This window comes from Oreochromis niloticus, linkage group LG13 (genome assembly GCF_001858045.2).
Source record: "Oreochromis niloticus isolate F11D_XX linkage group LG13, O_niloticus_UMD_NMBU, whole genome shotgun sequence".
Taxonomy (NCBI): Eukaryota; Metazoa; Chordata; class Actinopteri; order Cichliformes; family Cichlidae; genus Oreochromis; species Oreochromis niloticus.
This window is the reverse complement of record NC_031978.2, coordinates 18,422,611-18,441,558: the sequence shown is the minus strand read 5'-3', so window position 1 is coordinate 18,441,558 and position 18,948 is coordinate 18,422,611. Positions and strand designations below refer to the sequence as shown.

Below are 18,948 nucleotides of genomic sequence, written 5' to 3'. Positions count from 1 at the left end.
CTTTATTGACCACTTTTCACACACGGTTGCTGTACGCATACAGCCGGCTGTAGCTTTTCAGCTCACAGCCCGACATACACCACCAACAACACAACAGCACAGATAGCGCAGACGTAAAGGCAGCGAGGCGTGATTGCGGGTGTCGCTCAGGTGCGTCCGCCTCCCCTGCAGCGGAGCTGCAAACCACGCCCCGCCGCACGCATTAACCAGGTAAAATACATATTTAGGCAGAATTTTGCAGATATCTATTTTTCATTTTTCAGCAGCATAGTGCTTTTTTCCAATTACCCAATTACCCAATTTTAAGAGTCAGGTCAAGGCTCCAACAGCCCAAAGGCGATATAAGGGTGGCGGCTGACAACAGTTTTTGTTTGCTACATGGATCATTTTAGTTCAGGTTGGTGTCTTTCCTTTTCAATAAATTCAATAAATTATTATTGAATTGTCAATGGTGGCATGGATAACAAAAAATAGTGCCGGTTGCTCTTTCATATTGTGATTGGGGGACCAATTACTATGTCAGAGTGAAATGTTTTATTCCAGCTGCTTTATATTGTAAATTAAGGACAAAGAACCAAGACTGTCATTGAACTGATGATTGAACTGATTGAACTAATGTTTTTCATGAGAATAAGAATTGAATATGAAAAAAGTTAAATACCATTTGTACTGCCATTATAGCCCCGCGACAGACTGTCAATTTGTCCAGCTTGTGCAGTGGAAATAGGCTCCAGCCCCTGCAACCCTGAATTTCATACAAGCTAAACTTTGTCATTAAGAATTTCTGAACATCCAAACCTTGTCTGAACTCCAATTAACAAGATTCCTAGTGATAATTAGCATTTGCGAAAAGACATATTATTTTCTAATAATAATAACAGCCATTCTATATCAGTAGGCAGGAAAAAGCACACCTGAGTGTTACAGTAAGTTCAAGGTTCTGTTCACAGTGGATTTGTCTTTGTTAAGAATGTAGTTCTACTATTTAGAAACTTTTTTGTTTTTATTGCAGCTCTCTTTGTGTTCCTCAGCACACTGCTCCTAGCCAATGCTTCCATTAATGCATCTCGTATCCTGCATTCACGACTTCTTAACAACATCCTGCGAGTTCCTATGGTTTTCTTTGACACCACACCTATTGGAAGAGTGATCAACCGCTTTGCAAAAGTAGGGTCTTGTAGTTCACCTTTTAAGAATTCTTTTCATAGTTTTCAATATTTGTTTTATTTTCTTGTGGCTTGTATGATTACAAAAACAAAATATAACTAGTTTTTAATGATGTCATTCTAAAATAACAGTGCAAAAAATTTAAAAACTAAACATTAAATTTAACGTTAAAAAAGCTTTTATTTGTGTTTGCTGCAAGTTGTGTAACCACTTATATTTTTTAGTTTTAGTTTAGTTTATCCCAAATTTTTGAATACAAACCTAAATATTCTTAAAATTGTTCTTTCTTTACGTCTTTCTTTAAAGAGGCTTTCTTCCCCAGTGCCTCCTTAAGTACAGTTCAATTTTATTTATCTAGTGCTGACACACAATAACAGTCGCTAAAGGTACATTATATTGTAAAGTTAAAGATCCTACAATATGTCATGAAGCGCTGTGTGGCAGGCAGGAGTTGGACCCAAAATGCAGGCACTCAGGCACGAGGTTTAAACACAAAGAACTCAGCTTTATTTGCTGGCAGGGGAAAAGCATACAAAAGCAAACTAAACTAAACTGGAAAATCACAAACTAAACTCACAGGGAGACACAGGGAGATCCACACAGCATGAGGGACGATGCGACACTGACTCAGAGAACGAGGGGTAACGAGGGGAATGAGACACAGAAGGAAGGCACAGCTGGGAGAAATCAGAACTGACGAGACAAGGAAGCAAAGCAGAACACATTCACATAAGACACAGAAGTAGTAATATAATGGTACTTTTTTGCCCCCCCCACACACACACACACACACACACACCCCTCACCCCTCCCCTTTCCCCTGCGCGTCCATGTGAGTGCGTGTGCGCGTGAACGGGCTTTGTACGTGCATGTGAGTTCAGGGGTCATAGCGTTTTATTTAATGAAACCATTATGTGTTTTAATTAAACTGTTTTTAAGGATTGTATAGGTGTCAGCGCTCTGTTATTTACACATAGATGATTTATTTTAGCTAGTTTAGGAGCATTTTACTTTTAATTTAACTAGTTAGGAGCATTTTGCTTTTCTTTAGTGCTCCGAACAGTCACAGGAGTAAATAGTTTTAAACAGAGCACCACAAACAACATGTATTCCTTTAGAAATAAACTGTGATACTTCTAAAAAACACATATTCACACCTAGCCACACTAGCACTGTATCAACCCCCAATGTTCCTTTAATGCAACTAGCCCTATAATTAGCCCTATGATAAAATAACCCTATAATCTACTAGTCACAAACACACTGCAACAGTAAGACTTGTTGATTACACATAGATTATTTAACTGCTTTAGGAGCATTTTACTTTTCTTTAGCGCTCTGAAAGACACAGAGGCTAATAGTTTTTAAACAGAATACCACAAACAACATGTATTCCTTTAGAAATAAACTTTTCTTGTGATACTTCTAAAACTACATATTCTTAACTCTGCAACAGTTAGACAGAGGGGGTTACAGTTAGGCCCCCAACAGTCACCAGAAGAAGTCATAAAACAATAAAAAAAGAGGCTTCCTTATCAAGAGCATCCCAGCACTCACACATCCCAACTGTAGTTCCATAGTTTCCACTTTTTTCTTTACAAAATGCTCCTTTATCTGGCAATTACACCTCCTACTGACTAACCGAACCTCCATAGTTTTTTCCACTTTTTTCTTTACAACCTGCTCTTTATATCTGCATCTCAGAGGCCAACTGAAACCAAATCCACCTATATAAAAACACCCCATCAGACACACAGTATTTTCCTCAGCACTTCACAACTGCCGCAAGGTATATCGTTTTAACTTTTTATTTTTTCGGATCCCAGACACAGAGGTGTGAGGTAGTTAGCACACAGTTTGGACATGTAGAAAACATCGTTTGTTTGGAACACATCAGCAGAGAGGTAGAATTCATGGCTGTTCATAAGAGTTTAATTTAATCAAACCTCATTTTACGGATCCAAGTGGCTCCTCATCACTAGCCAATTCACCATTTTATTTAAATATCTGAATTTTTGGAATGATGATCCAAGCGGGACACAGAGGCTGCTAGTTTTAACGCACCAGAATGCAAATATAAATAAAAGCCTGACTATCCTGAGAGCCTTTCTTTCACACGGATGCCTGGATGTGCGTTGAGCCGACTACCCGCACAGAGTTTTTCTGACAGTCGCGCGTTGCTTATACAATAGAGAAAAGCAACAATACAGCGTGTTTCTCTGCTCCAAGACATCCGCGGGCCTTTCACATGGTAAGCATGTCTGTTATACCCAGCGCATAAATGTCTGTATGTCAGTGCTGATTATTCAAACACTGTTTAAAATGTGACACATATGTTGTCTGAAAACAATTCCTCTAAATTTGCAAAGTTACTGATTTAAAAATATATTTTCGAATTTTTAGTTGCATGTCAAACATATGATAGACTCTTGAGCACATTTATATAGCTACATTCACAATGGTATAACCATGCTAAATAAAAGATGCCCAAGCACCATTGCACTCTAATGCAAGCCTCTGAACTGTATGTTGATAAGTGCATGAAGTGTACCTCTACCTCTATAGCTGAAAACAGTTTGTATCCATACTTTGAGGATCTGCTGAATTGTTTTAATGTCACTTTTTTGACGAACTGTAGATGATGAAATCCTCTTTATTGGAGAAACTGTCCCTAAGCTATTGTTGCTCATACTTACTGAGTTCCCTAGCTACTTCTTTACTATGTCAGTAAACTTTTTGAACAATAAAAGGTATGGTAGATTTAAAGAAACGTCCTAATTGAAGCAAAGGCAAAAAATTGGAATGAATTTTATGTGACTGTTCATATTAAAGCCAACAACAAGTGAAAATCCAAAAAAACGGCTCCAATCCTTTGTATTAATGATCTCCCCCTCTCTCTCTCTGTGTGTGTGTGTGTGTGTGGGTGTGTGTGTGCGTGCCCTCACAGAAGGAAGGTCACAGCAGGAGCTTTTCTCAAACGCATTTCCAATCAGTTTATTTTTTACAAGAAGTCTAGCTCATACAATGGTATAAATGTATTATTTGCGATACTTTATAAATATGAAACTCTAAAGATTTTGAGTTCATGCACATTGTGAAACAAGAATCTAAATATTTATGTCACAATGATTTCTATAAAAGCATGTTGTTCATGGGGATAATGTGACAAATCTTTTGTGCGCACTATTAATGATCAATGGTAATTGAAGAGGAAGCTTGAACCCTGGCTCTGGACATTTTCATGACAAGTGACAGCGCAGACATGTGCTAACGAGAGAACATGTTTTATCATCATAAACACGGTGATATGAAGCATCGTTAAAGTGTCACTTCAGTAATGTTGACTCATGTTTTTAATAGATGACTTTAAAACACTAAACTCTAATTTCTGTGGTTTATTTTAAGTTTACAGAATATAACATGTGGTAAGACGATGAGTTTTACTTCTCACTCTCCGTGTTATGTGTATGTATTTATCATGTATGCTACTTTGCTCTGTGGACTGTAAAATGTTTCATTGTGTTCATGAAATAAACCAGACTTTCACTGTCAGCATCTTTTACTGTTTTTCTGCTTTTGTTCACTCCAAGTTTGACAAACCCTACAGACATCCAGAGTTAACTCACTAACAATGTGGAGCAGTCTCAGTGTATTTAGCTGCTTTTTCCCTAAACACAACCAACTGAGAGAAACGCTTGTAGTCCTCACTTTGGTCATTTTGAACGTTGAAGGAGATTTGTTCCATAGACACCTTTAGTGTTTCCTGCACTTAATCCATCACTACTATGTTCTATTTAAATTCAGATTCCTTTTATAGTTTGCAGTGAAATTTGTTAAACCGTTGCTTAATGGGACAGAAGTACAAGTCACTCTTTACTAACACATTTGTAGATAAGTTTATTGCTGAACGACACAGCTAGCAGTCTCACACACTCTTTAGGTTTTTGAAGTTTTGTGTGTAATGGTTTAGTCTATCAAACCTTACGCTTTTCTCCCCAGTATCACAACAGTATGACTCCCAAAGTACGGATCAGTAAACAACCAATGATTCTAAAGTCAGAACAGAAAGATACAGTTGGAAGATGCATGATTGCGTTTTTACGATGCATAGTAAAACTACCCCCTCTTCTTCTTCGCTGTGTTGTTGTTGTTCTTGTGTGTGTGTGTGTGTGTGTGTGTGTGTGCGTGTATGCCTTAGAAGTTAAATAATACATTAGCCACACTTAAAAAAACCAAAAAAACATTTGAATTTCATTTAGAACTGAGATTCTAAGTTGTAAGCAGAAATCTTATGCTCAATCAGAAACATGTTTCCCCACTTTCACAATGCTGAGGTGCAATGTTCCCTCTAATTTTTCACGTGTCTGAGCGAACACACAAACTCCCTGAGCGATCCCTTTGACCACTGTGAGCGACATCAGACGTGTGCACTGTGGTCGCGCCGGCATCTAATCCATCCAAGTTACATGGTTTATTAAAATAATAAAATTACAGCATTTACATTTATGTTAGACTGCTTTTAATTAACTGCTTTAGCCTACTTACAATGAAAATGTAAAAAAAATCTAGTCATTGACCCGTGTAGTATGTTAAAACTATTGGAAGTAAAAATAACTTGAACTCCAATTTTGAAAACACAACTTTCTTTCTTTTTTTTTTTTAAAAAAAGCTCTGACTTGTATTATGAGTCTGTGCGCTGGGAGAGAGTCCTATAACTCTTTCTGCAAAATACAGTATATAAAGACCAATGCTGGGCAATTAATTATATAGTTACTTCTTCAAAAAAGTAACTCAGTTTGGCAAACAACAAAGATTTTTGCAGCTGTTTTTTTTTTAAAAATGTAGCCAAGGCATTTTTAAATAAACATTTCAAACTATTTACAGAACAATCAGCTGTTCTGCATCAAATCTGATGCCACACAAATTATTTGTGCCACTCCAAAAAATTATTTCCGTCCCCTATGAGATAAAGGAGAACAACAGCCTGATACCTGCAGGCCTGACAACAGGAGATGTATCACTGCTGTAACACCTGTAACATTCAGCAGTCGCCTCATTGTTCTGACACACACAACAAAACTATTGACTACACTACACACTAACTACACAAGATTTGTGCTAAACGTCGCAAATCTCTCACATATCAAAGCACCGCCGTCACTCCTAAAACTTCCCCCCGTTTCTTAACAACTAGATGCCACGTTGCCATATCATTTTTTGATTGGTCGACATGGTACTTTTTTGGACGAATAGGAAAGGGAGAGGGGGGCGGAGTTTGTTTTTGCTCACAGGTGGAGAGCGCTTTCGAGCCTTTTTTCTTATAAAACGCCGTTTTTACCGTTTCTTCCCGCAGTAAATATAAACAACGACAGTATTCAGGAAGAAAACCAAACATTGCATATATTTTTTTATCACAACTCTGGTTTTACGTGGCCTATCAACACAATTTAAAAACTGGCATAAAGTCCACACTTTTTCCGTCAATTGTTCCGTCTGTCCTGCTCACATCTCCAATGGTTGTACACGTTGTCATTAACGTGGCTTCTCTCCACATCAGCCACGCCGCTTTGCCAGCTAAAACTCCGGTGTCAGCACATAAGGACGCTGTCATAGCCTGTCAACCACGTTGATTGGCTGCGTATATACGAATGTAAATCGCATTATTGGCTGGACTATGGGATAAGGTGGCATCGTTCTAATACAATATGGGAGCAGCCAGTCACTCACTGACTAACACTGCAAAACAGAATTGTTAAAGTATTAATTTTAATTTCAATTCAGGTTAATTTTTTTTGTGCGCAACACATATTTTCTGTGCGCAGAGACCGTGCCGGCAGTGCGCAATTGCGCACGTGCGCAGCTTAGAGGGAACATTGCTGAGGTGTCAAATCCACAACCCCCAACAAATGGTTTGTTACACGCGGGTGTGAAGGGCAAGCTTTACTTACACAGCCTCACACACAGTAGATTTTTAAAGTTTTTGGGTACAATGGTTTAACCACAGATGTAACTTCTACTTTTGATAAAGACCACTCCACCTGCATATTCCTTAAGAAATTAAGCATCTTTATTAAGCTCTTATTTATAAATGTCTACACAATATTAGACACCGTGTGCTCTGTGACATTACAGTCTTCTACTTATGCTTCCATTGGTTTGCATTTTAAACTCCCAACCTTTCAGGTTGTTATGAACGACTTATATTTCTAACATTTTGTGATGTAAAAGTGAACCACGTGGCTTTTTTTATTTTCTGTGTGATAGAATGACTTAAGACACGAGTTATTTAAACAATTCTAAATGACAGTGTGATTGAATTGTAACTTCAATAAATTGTGAAGTTACAATTCTTTTCTGTAAAAAGGCTTTTTTATTTTTGTATATAAATACATGTTGATGTTGTGCTATGGGATTGTATGTTTCAATTTTACTTATAATGTGCCAAATCACTACAACAGGCGGCTCAATGCTGTCCAGAGTAAGGATCTTGTTAGCCACAGTGTTTCTAAGATTTTTACGCCCCGTTACAATAACCTCAGTTTTATCTGAACTTAGAAGCAGAAAATTAAAGCTCATTATGTGTCTAAGACATCCCGGCAGTTTAACCAATAAAAGTGGGTATCATATGCATAGCAGTGAAAATGTATGCTATGTCTTCTAAAGTACGTATAATGTAAACAGAACTGGTCTTTGCACAGAAGCCTGTGGAGCTTCATAATTAACCTCAGTGTGTGAAGAGGACTCTCCATTTAATAAAAGCTGTAATAAAATGTTATGGTCAACGGTGTTAAACGCTGCACTTCGGTCTAGCAGGGAAGATTTCAACATTTCAATATGAATGAAGGCTGAAAACTGATTAGATTAATGTCTGATGGTCTTTTCTGTGCTTCTTCAAGTTTGTAACACCAAACATATTAAAGGATGATATAAGGTTCACAGGAAGAGTTGAATTAGACACACATTTACTATTTTTCTTTATACTCTTTCTTTCTTGACATGTTTAATATGATTACTATCAGAGGAGAAAATAAACCCTGTGTAGTTTAAAAACTTTTTATTTAATCAAACTGTAATGTTGTTGAACTCTGCCGGACTTGTCTTTTAATCTTGTCAACAAATCCTTAATCATCTAAAACTGCCATATATCATCTTGTAAAATGTTCCCTCTGCTTCTGTTGTACATCTCCCCTGACACTCTCTGCTTCACCTGCCTTCTGCAGCTGGTCCAACCCCTGCCTCCTTAAACTGGGGTGTTTAAATCTCTTTACCTCTGTTGTGAACTTCACACAAAGTTTGTGGTAACAAAATCAAACTGCCGAGGATCTTGTTTGAAAAACACACACTCACAAGACAAAATGAAAACAGACTGCTCAAAGCAAAAGCAGAGCCCTCACAGTTGGTAGTACAAAACACAGTAACAACGTGCGTATTAGATTCCCCTTACTCCCAAGAGCATAAATATGAAAAAAATGGGATCACCAAGAATATCCTAAAAATGGCATTGAGGGGGGTGTTACAGTGAAAAAAACAAAAAGCAGCCAAATTTTCATCTGAAAATGTTGAATTTGAGTAAAAACAATGCACGGTAGTTTGATACTGTCGTTACAGACAAAGCGGATGTTTAAAGCCTTTGGACGCACATTTGAAATGCAGCCATTCTCCTTATCAGCTGGAAACGTTAAAGCCAGAAAATGACTTTTTCGAACGGCTAAAAACTATTAAACAAAAAACATTGTTGAGCCTGTTCCAAAATTTGAATGTACATGTGTTGAAAGTGCGGGTCTTGTTGAATTATTAAACATACTTTCTTTAATTTTTCGAGCCACAAAAACCAAAACTTTTAATTTTCTTCCGCTTGAGTCTCGGCCTCGGGTAGCTCTACTCATCATTGCTGAGTGAGTTGTCTGTTTGTGCTACTTTTTTCAAGGAGCAGTGGATTATTGGTAAGGGTGACTTTATGTGTTTAGTTACTTACTTAAGTGGAAGTACTGTGGAAAGTTTTACCTGAGGTAACTGTTTACAAGATGTTATCCAAGTAATCTATCCAAAGGTTCTTTGCAATTTTACATTGATAAACATTATCCTTAACATATTTGACCCGCACTAAGTACTATGGCCATCACACTGTCATTTAGAATTGTTTAAATAACTCGTGTCTTAATTCATTCTATCACACAGAAAATAAAACCACGTGGTTCACTTTTACATCACAAAATGTTAGAAATATAAGTCGTTCATAACAACCATAACAATCATAACAAAGGTTGGGAGTTTAAAATGCAAACCAATGGAAGCATAAGTAGAAGACTGTAATGTCACAGAGCACACGGTGTCTAATATTGTGTAGACATTTATAAATAAGAGCTTAATAAAGATGCTTAATTTCTTAAGAAATATGCAGGTGGAGTGGTCTTTATCAAAAGTAGAAGTTACATCAGTGGTTAAACCACTGTACCCAAAAACTTTAAAAATCTACTGTGTGTGAGGCTGTGTAAGTAAAGCTTGCCCTTCACACCCGCGTGTAACAAACCATTTGTTGGGGGTTGTGGATTTGACACCTCAGCATTGTGAAAGTGGGGAAACATGTTTCTGATTGAGCATAAGATTTCTGCTTACAACTTAGAATCTCAGTTCTAAATGAAATTCAAATGTTTTTTTGGTTTTTTTAAGTGTGGCTAATGTATTATTTAACTTCTAAGGCATACACACACACACACACACACACACAAGAACAACAACAACACAGTGAAGAAGAAGAGGGGGTAGTTTTACTATGCATCATAAAAATGCAATCATGCATCTTCCAACTGTATCTTTCTGTTCTGACTTTAGAATCATTGGTTGTTTACTGATCCGTACTTTGGGAGTCATACTGTTGTGATACTGGGGAGAAAAGCGTAAGGTTTGATAGACTAAACCATTACACACAAAACTTCAAAAACCTAAAGAGTGTGTGAGACTGCTAGCTGTGTCGTTCAGCAATAAACTTATCTACAAATGTGTTAGTAAAGAGTGACTTGTACTTCTGTCCCATTAAGCAACGGTTTAACAAATTTCACTGCAAACTATAAAAGGAATCTGGATTTAAATAGAACATAGTAGTGATGGATTAAGTGCAGGAAACACTAAAGGTGTCTATGGAACAAATCTCCTTCAACGTTCAAAATGACCAAAGTGAGGACTACAAGCGTTTCTCTCAGTTGGTTGTGTTTAGGGAAAAAGCAGCTAAATACACTGAGACTGCTCCACATTGTTAGTGAGTTAACTCTGGATGTCTGTAGGGTTTGTCAAACTTGGAGTGAACAAAAGCAGAAAAACAGTAAAAGATGCTGACAGTGAAAGTCTGGTTTATTTCATGAACACAATGAAACATTTTACAGTCCACAGAGCAAAGTAGCATACATGATAAATACATACACATAACACGGAGAGTGAGAAGTAAAACTCATCGTCTTACCACATGTTATATTCTGTAAACTTAAAATAAACCACAGAAATTAGAGTTTAGTGTTTTAAAGTCATCTATTAAAAACATGAGTCAACATTACTGAAGTGACACTTTAACGATGCTTCATATCACCGTGTTTATGATGATAAAACATGTTCTCTCGTTAGCACATGTCTGCGCTGTCACTTCTCATGAAAATGTCCAGAGCCTGGGTTCAAGCTTCCTCTTCAATTACCATTGATCATTAATAGTGCGCACAAAAGATTTGTCACATTATCCCCATGAACAACATGCTTTTATAGAAATCATTGTGACATAAATATTTAGATTCTTGTTTCACAATGTGCATGAACTCAAAATCTTTAGAGTTTCATATTTATAAAGTATCGCAAATAATACATTTATACCATTGTATGAGCTAGACTTCTTGTAAAAAATAAACTGATTGGAAATGCGTTTGAGAAAAGCTCCTGCTGTGACCTTCCTTCTGTGAGGGCACGCACACACACACCCACACACACACACACACACACAGAGAGAGAGAGGGGGAGATCATTAATACAAAGGATTGGAGCCGTTTTTTTGGATTTTTCACTTGTTGTTGGCTTTAATATGAACAGTCACATAAAATTCATTCCAATTTTTTGCCTTTGCTTCAATTAGGACGTTTCTTTAAATCTACCATACCTTTTATTGTTCAAAAAGTTTACTGACATAGTAAAGAAGTAGCTAGGGAACTCAGTAAGTATGAGCAACAATAGCTTAGGGACAGTTTCTCCAATAAAGAGGATTTCATCATCTACAGTTCGTCAAAAAAGTGACATTAAAACAATTCAGCAGATCCTCAAAGTATGGATACAAACTGTTTTTAGCTATAGAGGTAGAGGTACACTTCATGCACTTATCAACATACAGTTCAGAGGCTTGCATTAGAGTGCAATGGTGCTTGGGCATCTTTTATTTAGCATGGTTATACCATTGTGAATGTAGCTATATAAATGTGCTCAAGAGTCTATCATATGTTTGACATGCAACTAAAAATTCGAAAATATATTTTTAAATCAGTAACTTTGCAAATTTAGAGGAATTGTTTTCAGACAACATATGTGTCACATTTTAAACAGTGTTTGAATAATCAGCACTGACATACAGACATTTATGCGCTGGGTATAACAGACATGCTTACCATGTGAAAGGCCCGCGGATGTCTTGGAGCAGAGAAACACGCTGTATTGTTGCTTTTCTCTATTGTATAAGCAACGCGCGACTGTCAGAAAAACTCTGTGCGGGTAGTCGGCTCAACGCACATCCAGGCATCCGTGTGAAAGAAAGGCTCTCAGGATAGTCAGGCTTTTATTTATATTTGCATTCTGGTGCGTTAAAACTAGCAGCCTCTGTGTCCCGCTTGGATCATCATTCCGAAAATTCAGATATTTAAATAAAATGGTGAATTGGCTAGTGATGAGGAGCCACTTAGATCCGTAAAATGAGGTTTGATTAAATTAAACTCTTATGAACAGCCATGAATTCTACCTCTCTGCTGATGTGTTGTAAAAAAAAGTACCATTATATTACTACTCACAGACCTTCAAAGTAAAACAGGAAGTATAACACAGAGACGCGAACTTGACATGGTGGAGACAGCAACTAAGAAACACAGAGACATCAACCATAAAGCAGAGGACTCTAAGACCCAAAATACAAAGAGGGAAATACTAAGCATGGAACACAAGAAACTAGACTGGAGGGAGTAACAAAAGACCAACCATGAGAACATAATTCACAATACAGAGTGACAGAAAACACAAGAAACTCAAAACATGCAAAGACACAGACCAAGAAACACAGCCTTACACAGAACAGAGGGGGCACAGAGAAACATGAAGGGCAAGGGATCAAAACTAGAAACCATAGAATAAATCACACGAGTACAAAATACAAAAATCACAAAGAACTAAAAACGCTGGGTAAGGAGACCCAGGATCCTGACACAATAATAGAGGAAAAAAACCCTAAAATAATCAGATGACTCCCTATGAGTCAGTACTTGGCGACAGCTGGAATGAAAAACTTCCTTCTGACAGGAAGAAACCTCTGGCAGAACTAGACTCAGAGACGCCATCTGCCGTCACAGTTTGGGGGTGAAAGAAGGGAGATGAGAGCCAGAGATTAATAATAATTAATAATTAAATGCAGAGTGGTGTATAAACACAAAATATATTAAATATACTGATCAAGTCAATTTTATTTACACAGTACCAAATCAAAACAATTTGCTGTAATGCTGTAATATGGTTGTAGTGCTGTTGTCTCTGTTTGCTGCTGCTTGTAGAAAAAGGGAATAATGAGCTCATTTCTCTTGTATCCTCACATCCTACTTATAACAACAAAAGGGTCTTAATGGACTAATAATTAATTATTATTATTAAGTCTTTAGAGTGGCTGTAAGACTGCATTCTTTGGAACAGCTATAATCTTTGGAATAACTCAAAACTTTAAAAGTGTTTAGTCACTGACTTATTATTGACATTTTCTCCAATATCCTGACTTTAGCTTTTATAATACTTGAATTCATTCTTCTAGTATTATTTACTCTTATAATTTTGCTAGTTATGCACTTTCTATGTTTTTCCATGTGCATTATAAATAAAATTGACCTTTGACTTTACTAAATACTAACTCTCCGAATATTATCCTAAAGGACATTTTTACCATAGATGAGGCCATTCTTACTTCCTTGTGCACCTGCCTTCTGTGTCTGCTGGATGTACTGGGAACAATATTTGTAATCTGCCTGGCAACTCCTTTCTTTGCCATAGTTATCATTCCTCTGGCCCTGATCTACTTCTTCGTACAGGTAAGCTAAACAAGGTAAAGAAAATTTGTAAAAAGCTATCCTAACTATGGATGAAATTAAAACTGATTTTGTGTCTTTCTCTCTACACCCAGCGTTTTTATATTGCCACTTCAAGACAGCTGCGCCGGCTGGACTCGGTGTCTTGCTCACAAATATACTCTCACTTTGGTGAGACGGTGTCCGGCCTGTCAGTGATAAGAGCCTACAAGCATCAAGACAGGTTTCTTAAACACAATGAAGTAACTATAGATGAAAACCTCAAAAGTATCTACCTGCGGATCATGTCTGACAGGTCAGACATTGAACAGTGTACCTGCAAACACAGAGAAGCATGTGATGCTAAATGATGAGACCCTAAAATTTGTTTGTGTGCATGTTTGTGGGGTTTGTTTTCTTGACAGATGGCTGGCCATGCGTCTGGAGTTTGTTGGAAACCTGGTGGTGTTTTTTGCTGCTCTGTTTGCTGTCATTTCCAGAGATTCTATTGACAGCAATGTGGTTGGGCTATCTGTATCATATGCCCTTAATGTCAGTCACAAAAACACTCAAAATGTATCCCTATTTCATCAGTGTTTATATATGTGATATTACTAAAAATGCAGAAATAATGTAAACACAGACCTCTCTCCTGTTTGGGTTTTGCAGGTAACCCAGATCCTCAACTGGCTGGTGAGGATGACCTCAGAGCTGGAGACCAATATTGTAGCTGTGGAGAGAGTGAACGAATACACTCAGCTTAAGAACGAGGCATGTAGAAATACTTTGTGAGCAAGACATTATTTATCCATCCATCTATTCTCTTCAGTCTATCCTTATCTGGGTCACGGGGATGCTGGAGCCTATCCCAGCTACCATAGGGTGGGGGTGGGTACACCCTGGATGGGTCGCCAATCTGAAACAGGGATAACACAAAAGTCAGACACCTGTATAGTATAAGACACCTGTGGGAAATTTAGAATCTCCAACTGACCTTACCGCACTAACTGCATGTCTTTGGACTGTGGGAGGAAACCGGAGTACCCGGAGAGAACCCACACAGACATGGGGAGAGCATGCAAACTAAAGACAGAAAGGCCCCAGCCAGATGGTTGAGTCTAACTCAGGACTTTCTTGCAGTAAGGCAACAGTGCTAACTACCAAGCTGCCATACGACGTTATTTATACTTTGGTTATTTCGTAAAATAGGACATGAATTTTAAGATTTCTACAGGCTGTGGGTTTATTGTAACTCTGACACTTCAACAGGAATCTAATAAGCTTGGGTGCGACATCAACTGCAATGTTTCCTCACTGTACAGTAACTTTTATTCCCAGCTACTGTTCTCCACTGTTTCTTTACATATAACTGATAACAGTTCAGATAATTGCCAAACAAACAAGATTGGTTTGAATATTAATGCACGACATATTCAAGAGCTATCTTAGCTCAATTTGACAACTTTTGTACTTTATTACACATGTGTTCTTCTTTTGCTTTTTTGTTACAGGCTGACTGGGTAACTGACACTCGACCACCACAGATGTGGCCAGAGGCAGGAAGAGTGCAATTTGAGAATTACAAAGTCCGTTACAGACCTGAATTGGATTTAGTGCTGCATGGAATCACTTGTGACATTGACAGCACTGAGAAGGTGTGTGTGTGTGTGTGTGTGTGTGTGTGTGTGTGTGTGTGTGCTAGAGAAAAAGAGTCAATATGTATAAAGTTAAGCGTTTTACTGTATCTGTTATAATGTTCACATAAGATACAAAAGCATATACTGGTTTTCATGGAGGGGGGGGGTTCTCCCTCATTGAAAAATCCATAATATATTAAGGTCCCACTATTTTTTTTTTAATTTAAAAGGTTAACCATTAACAACTTGTGTAAGTTTGCTGTGCCAAGATTGGTCAATTGTGTCTAAAATGTAGCTTACAGACATACACCTGAATGTCTTTTTTATTTGTGTTTAGAAAAGCTGTTTCAGTTGAAATTTTTAATTTGATATAACTTCTTGCTCTAAGACATTGACATTCTAGTGCTTTGGGGGGTTTTATAGACCAATCTATTAATCATTTACTCAAAAAAATAGTAGCGATCAATCTGTGTTTACAATAATTAGATAAAATTAAACAGTAAAAATAATGTGAACCATCAGTTTTTCTTTTAAGTTGTACATTATGTGTATTACTGTATATTATAATCAGCCATGATATGTAAACATGTAACTAGTCTACGATTAGGGTGAGATGAAACACTGACAACTTTGTAATACTGACGTCAAAGTAAAATTGAGTAAAGACTGTCTGTATTGCAACAACATAAATCATGGAATTACTACAAATAGCAGTAATGACTATAAGCACTATAAAATGTCTGCTGCCTCTGAAAAATGTTGCTTCTTTCTGTAACATTACTGAAATGTCTAAGATCTTTTACAAACTAAGTACAGACTGAGTATAATTGCATATTATTGCATTATTTAGTGCTATACTATTACCGGTAAATACGATTTATATCCAGAAAAAAAAATTGTCTAATATTTTTTTTTTCAAATATGCACCAGCTGTTATTTTGATCTTATGTGTTTTCTCTCACTGCATTCAGATCGGTATTGTTGGTCGCACAGGAGCTGGGAAATCAAGTCTTACCAACTGCCTGTTTAGAATTATTGAAGCTGCTGAAGGTTGCATCCTCATTGATGATGTAGATATCGCTACAATAGGCCTGCATGACCTGAGAAACAGACTCACGATTATACCACAGGTATACACATCAATACAGACAATAACCTTGTCAAAGAATTTGATATTATTAAAAAATACACTGATATTTGTAATCCCGTCTGCACAGGATCCCGTTTTGTTCTCGGGGTCACTGAGGATGAACCTGGATCCATTTGACAAGTTCAGTGATGAGGAGATTTGGAGAGTGCTGGAGCTCTCTCATCTAAACAGCTATGTATCAGGACTGCAGGAAGGATTACAGCATGAAGTTGCAGAGGGGGGAGAAAACCTCAGGTGGGTAATAAAATTACCAATACGGCCTCTGGGTATAAGTTGTATATAAGTTTAAGTTTTGTACAGTTCGTTATTCTAAACCTTATGTAATGTTCTGCAAAACATACATAAACCTTAATTTTATTTGAACACATGAGTGTCATTTGTGGTTTACTTTTTTCTTTTGCACTACAAAAACCCTCTTGAGGTATTAAGACTTTAATACGATCTTCCCAGTGTTGGGCAGAGGCAGCTGCTGTGTCTGGCTCGAGCACTCCTGAGAAAGTCACGTATCTTAATTCTGGATGAAGCCACGGCAGCTGTTGACCTGGAGACAGACAACCTGATTCAGAACACCATCCGCAAAGAGTTCTCAGACTGCACAGTCCTTACCATCGCCCACCGCCTGCACAGTATCATGGACAGCTCTAGGTGAGTTATAGCTTTTCCCTTAACATTTTTGGATGATGTGCGCTACCTTATTTTATTTCTTTTAGGGTCAAATTTCTTTCCTTTTCCAACCCTTCCTTGTCATGCACATAAGTTATGTGCATGACAAGGAATCAACCGCAATTAATTTGGCTTTTAACACATTGTAATTCCTCAAAATTTGACTGTATCTATTTCCAGCATACAGAAAATGAGAAACATTGTGCAGTAAATAAACCCACTATGTAGTACCAATGACTGTATGAATGATCTGATCAAACATGCATATTATGTCAGAGTGGTATTTGACAAAATAATCTAAACTTAAGGTTCACTGATTCCTTTTTCTTGACTTGGACTTTACCTTACCCAGAACTTCTATATTTTGCCTAAGAGAGGCCAGATGAAGAGTGATTCTGGCTGTTGTTTGTGCTTATGCACCAAAGTAGCTGGGAAGGGTGCTCCATCTGGTCACTACACCATGCTACTAAGAGGCTTTAATGCTCATGTAGGCTAATCGGAACCCAAAAGGTGTTCTGTTATTAGACTTCTGTGCAAATCACATGTTGTCCATAACAAACACTAGATTTAAACAAAGTATGTCCATTAGTACACATGGAACCAGGACACCCCAGGTCCCATGTTGGTTATCAATTTCTTAAGCATATCATCAGATCTGCAGCTATATTCTGAACACTTAACAGAAGAGAAGAGCTGAGTTCTCAGCTGATCACTACCTGGATCAAGTAAAGGGTTATGATGCAGGACAATCCTGACGTCGGAGGCCCCGTTCGGAGGCCCCCGAGTGCTGTCAAAGCTCTCCACTTCTGGCAGAGCTTTGACAGCACTGTGAGGAAGGCTGACGACATTGATTCCGAATGAACCATGTTCTGCATCTGCATTTTTGAGGCTCGTGCATGGAGCTGTGGTTGGAGGAGGGTTGGTGCGTGTTGTGGTGGTAATCCCCAAAGCAAATGGTAGAAACCAGAGGTGAAGGGAGTTATCAAGCTGAACTGAGCTAACTGATAGATGGCGGCAGGCCAAGCGAAACATAGCTAGCTGAAGCAAAAACTCAAAAACCCTCAGACAACCCTCAGGGGTGGAGTGCCCTACTCATACGGTGTATAGTGTGAGTGTGATGCTACTGAGTTCAACTGAGGATATATTCGGGCAGTAGAAGGAATACTTTGTAACCCTCTGTAATCCCACTATCATGCAGTCTGAAATGGAGGGGGATGACTTGTTCATCACTAGGGATGAGGTCACTGAGGTAGTTAAACAATTCCTTGGTGGCAGGATCGATAGACTGAATGAGTTCTTTAAGGCCCCGGATGTTGTAGTGCTAACGTGGTTTACACATCTCTGCAAGGTTACGTGGAGCTCTGGGGCAGTGCCTCTAGACAGGGAGAATCGGGTGGTGTTTCCCAACTTTAGGAAGGGGGACCAGTATGTGTACTCCAGCTAAAGGGAGGTCACAGTCCTCAGCCTCACCAGGAAGGTCTATGCCAGGGTACTGGAAACGAGAGTTCATAATTCTCTTGGATCTTTGGATTCAGGATGACCAATGTGGTTTTCGTCCTGTTTGGGAAACAGTGGACCAGATCTTTATTCTGTAGTCCTGTCAGTTAACAGCGAAGTGTGAAGTAGTGTGAATGTACCACTCCAAGTCTGTGCTTAGCCTAGGCCAGAGAAGAGTGGCTCCCAGAATGAAAAGTATACATTTCTCTGGGTGTTGTTCACAAGTGAAGTGAGAAACTTACAGATGGATTGGGGGTGATGCTGCAGTAATGTAGATGCTACTTAGGTCTGTAGTAGTGAAAAGAGAGCTTTGCTTTAAAGCGAACCTGTCGATTTAGCAGTCAGTCTATGTCTCCAACCTCACCTATGGTCATGAGTCTTTGGGTAGTCACCAAAAGAATGAAATCGTGTCTACAAGTGGTGGAAATTAGCTTTCTCTTAAGGGTGGCTGGGCTCTCTCTTTGAGACAGGATGAAGAGTACAGTCATTGGAGAGGGGCTCCGAGTACTGCTGCTACACCTCCACATCAAAAGGAGGGAGCCCCAAAGTAGAT

General features: G+C 38.3%; 1 protein-coding gene across 1 annotated transcript in view; it reads left to right on the top strand.

Annotated features, from left to right (window-relative positions):
* The window catches only part of LOC100708240 (canalicular multispecific organic anion transporter 1), a 37,376-nt gene that overhangs the window by 17,604 nt on the left and 824 nt on the right, over positions 1–18,948 (top strand). The window contains exons 23-31 of the mRNA XM_019366604.2: positions 1,013–1,167; positions 13,317–13,472; positions 13,565–13,764; positions 13,874–14,000; positions 14,118–14,219; positions 14,960–15,103; positions 16,057–16,215; positions 16,303–16,469; positions 16,686–16,880. Of these exons, the coding sequence (XP_019222149.1) occupies positions 1,013–1,167; positions 13,317–13,472; positions 13,565–13,764; positions 13,874–14,000; positions 14,118–14,219; positions 14,960–15,103; positions 16,057–16,215; positions 16,303–16,469; positions 16,686–16,880 (1,405 nt within the window). The remainder of the gene's footprint in view (positions 1–1,012; positions 1,168–13,316; positions 13,473–13,564; positions 13,765–13,873; positions 14,001–14,117; positions 14,220–14,959; positions 15,104–16,056; positions 16,216–16,302; positions 16,470–16,685; positions 16,881–18,948) is intronic.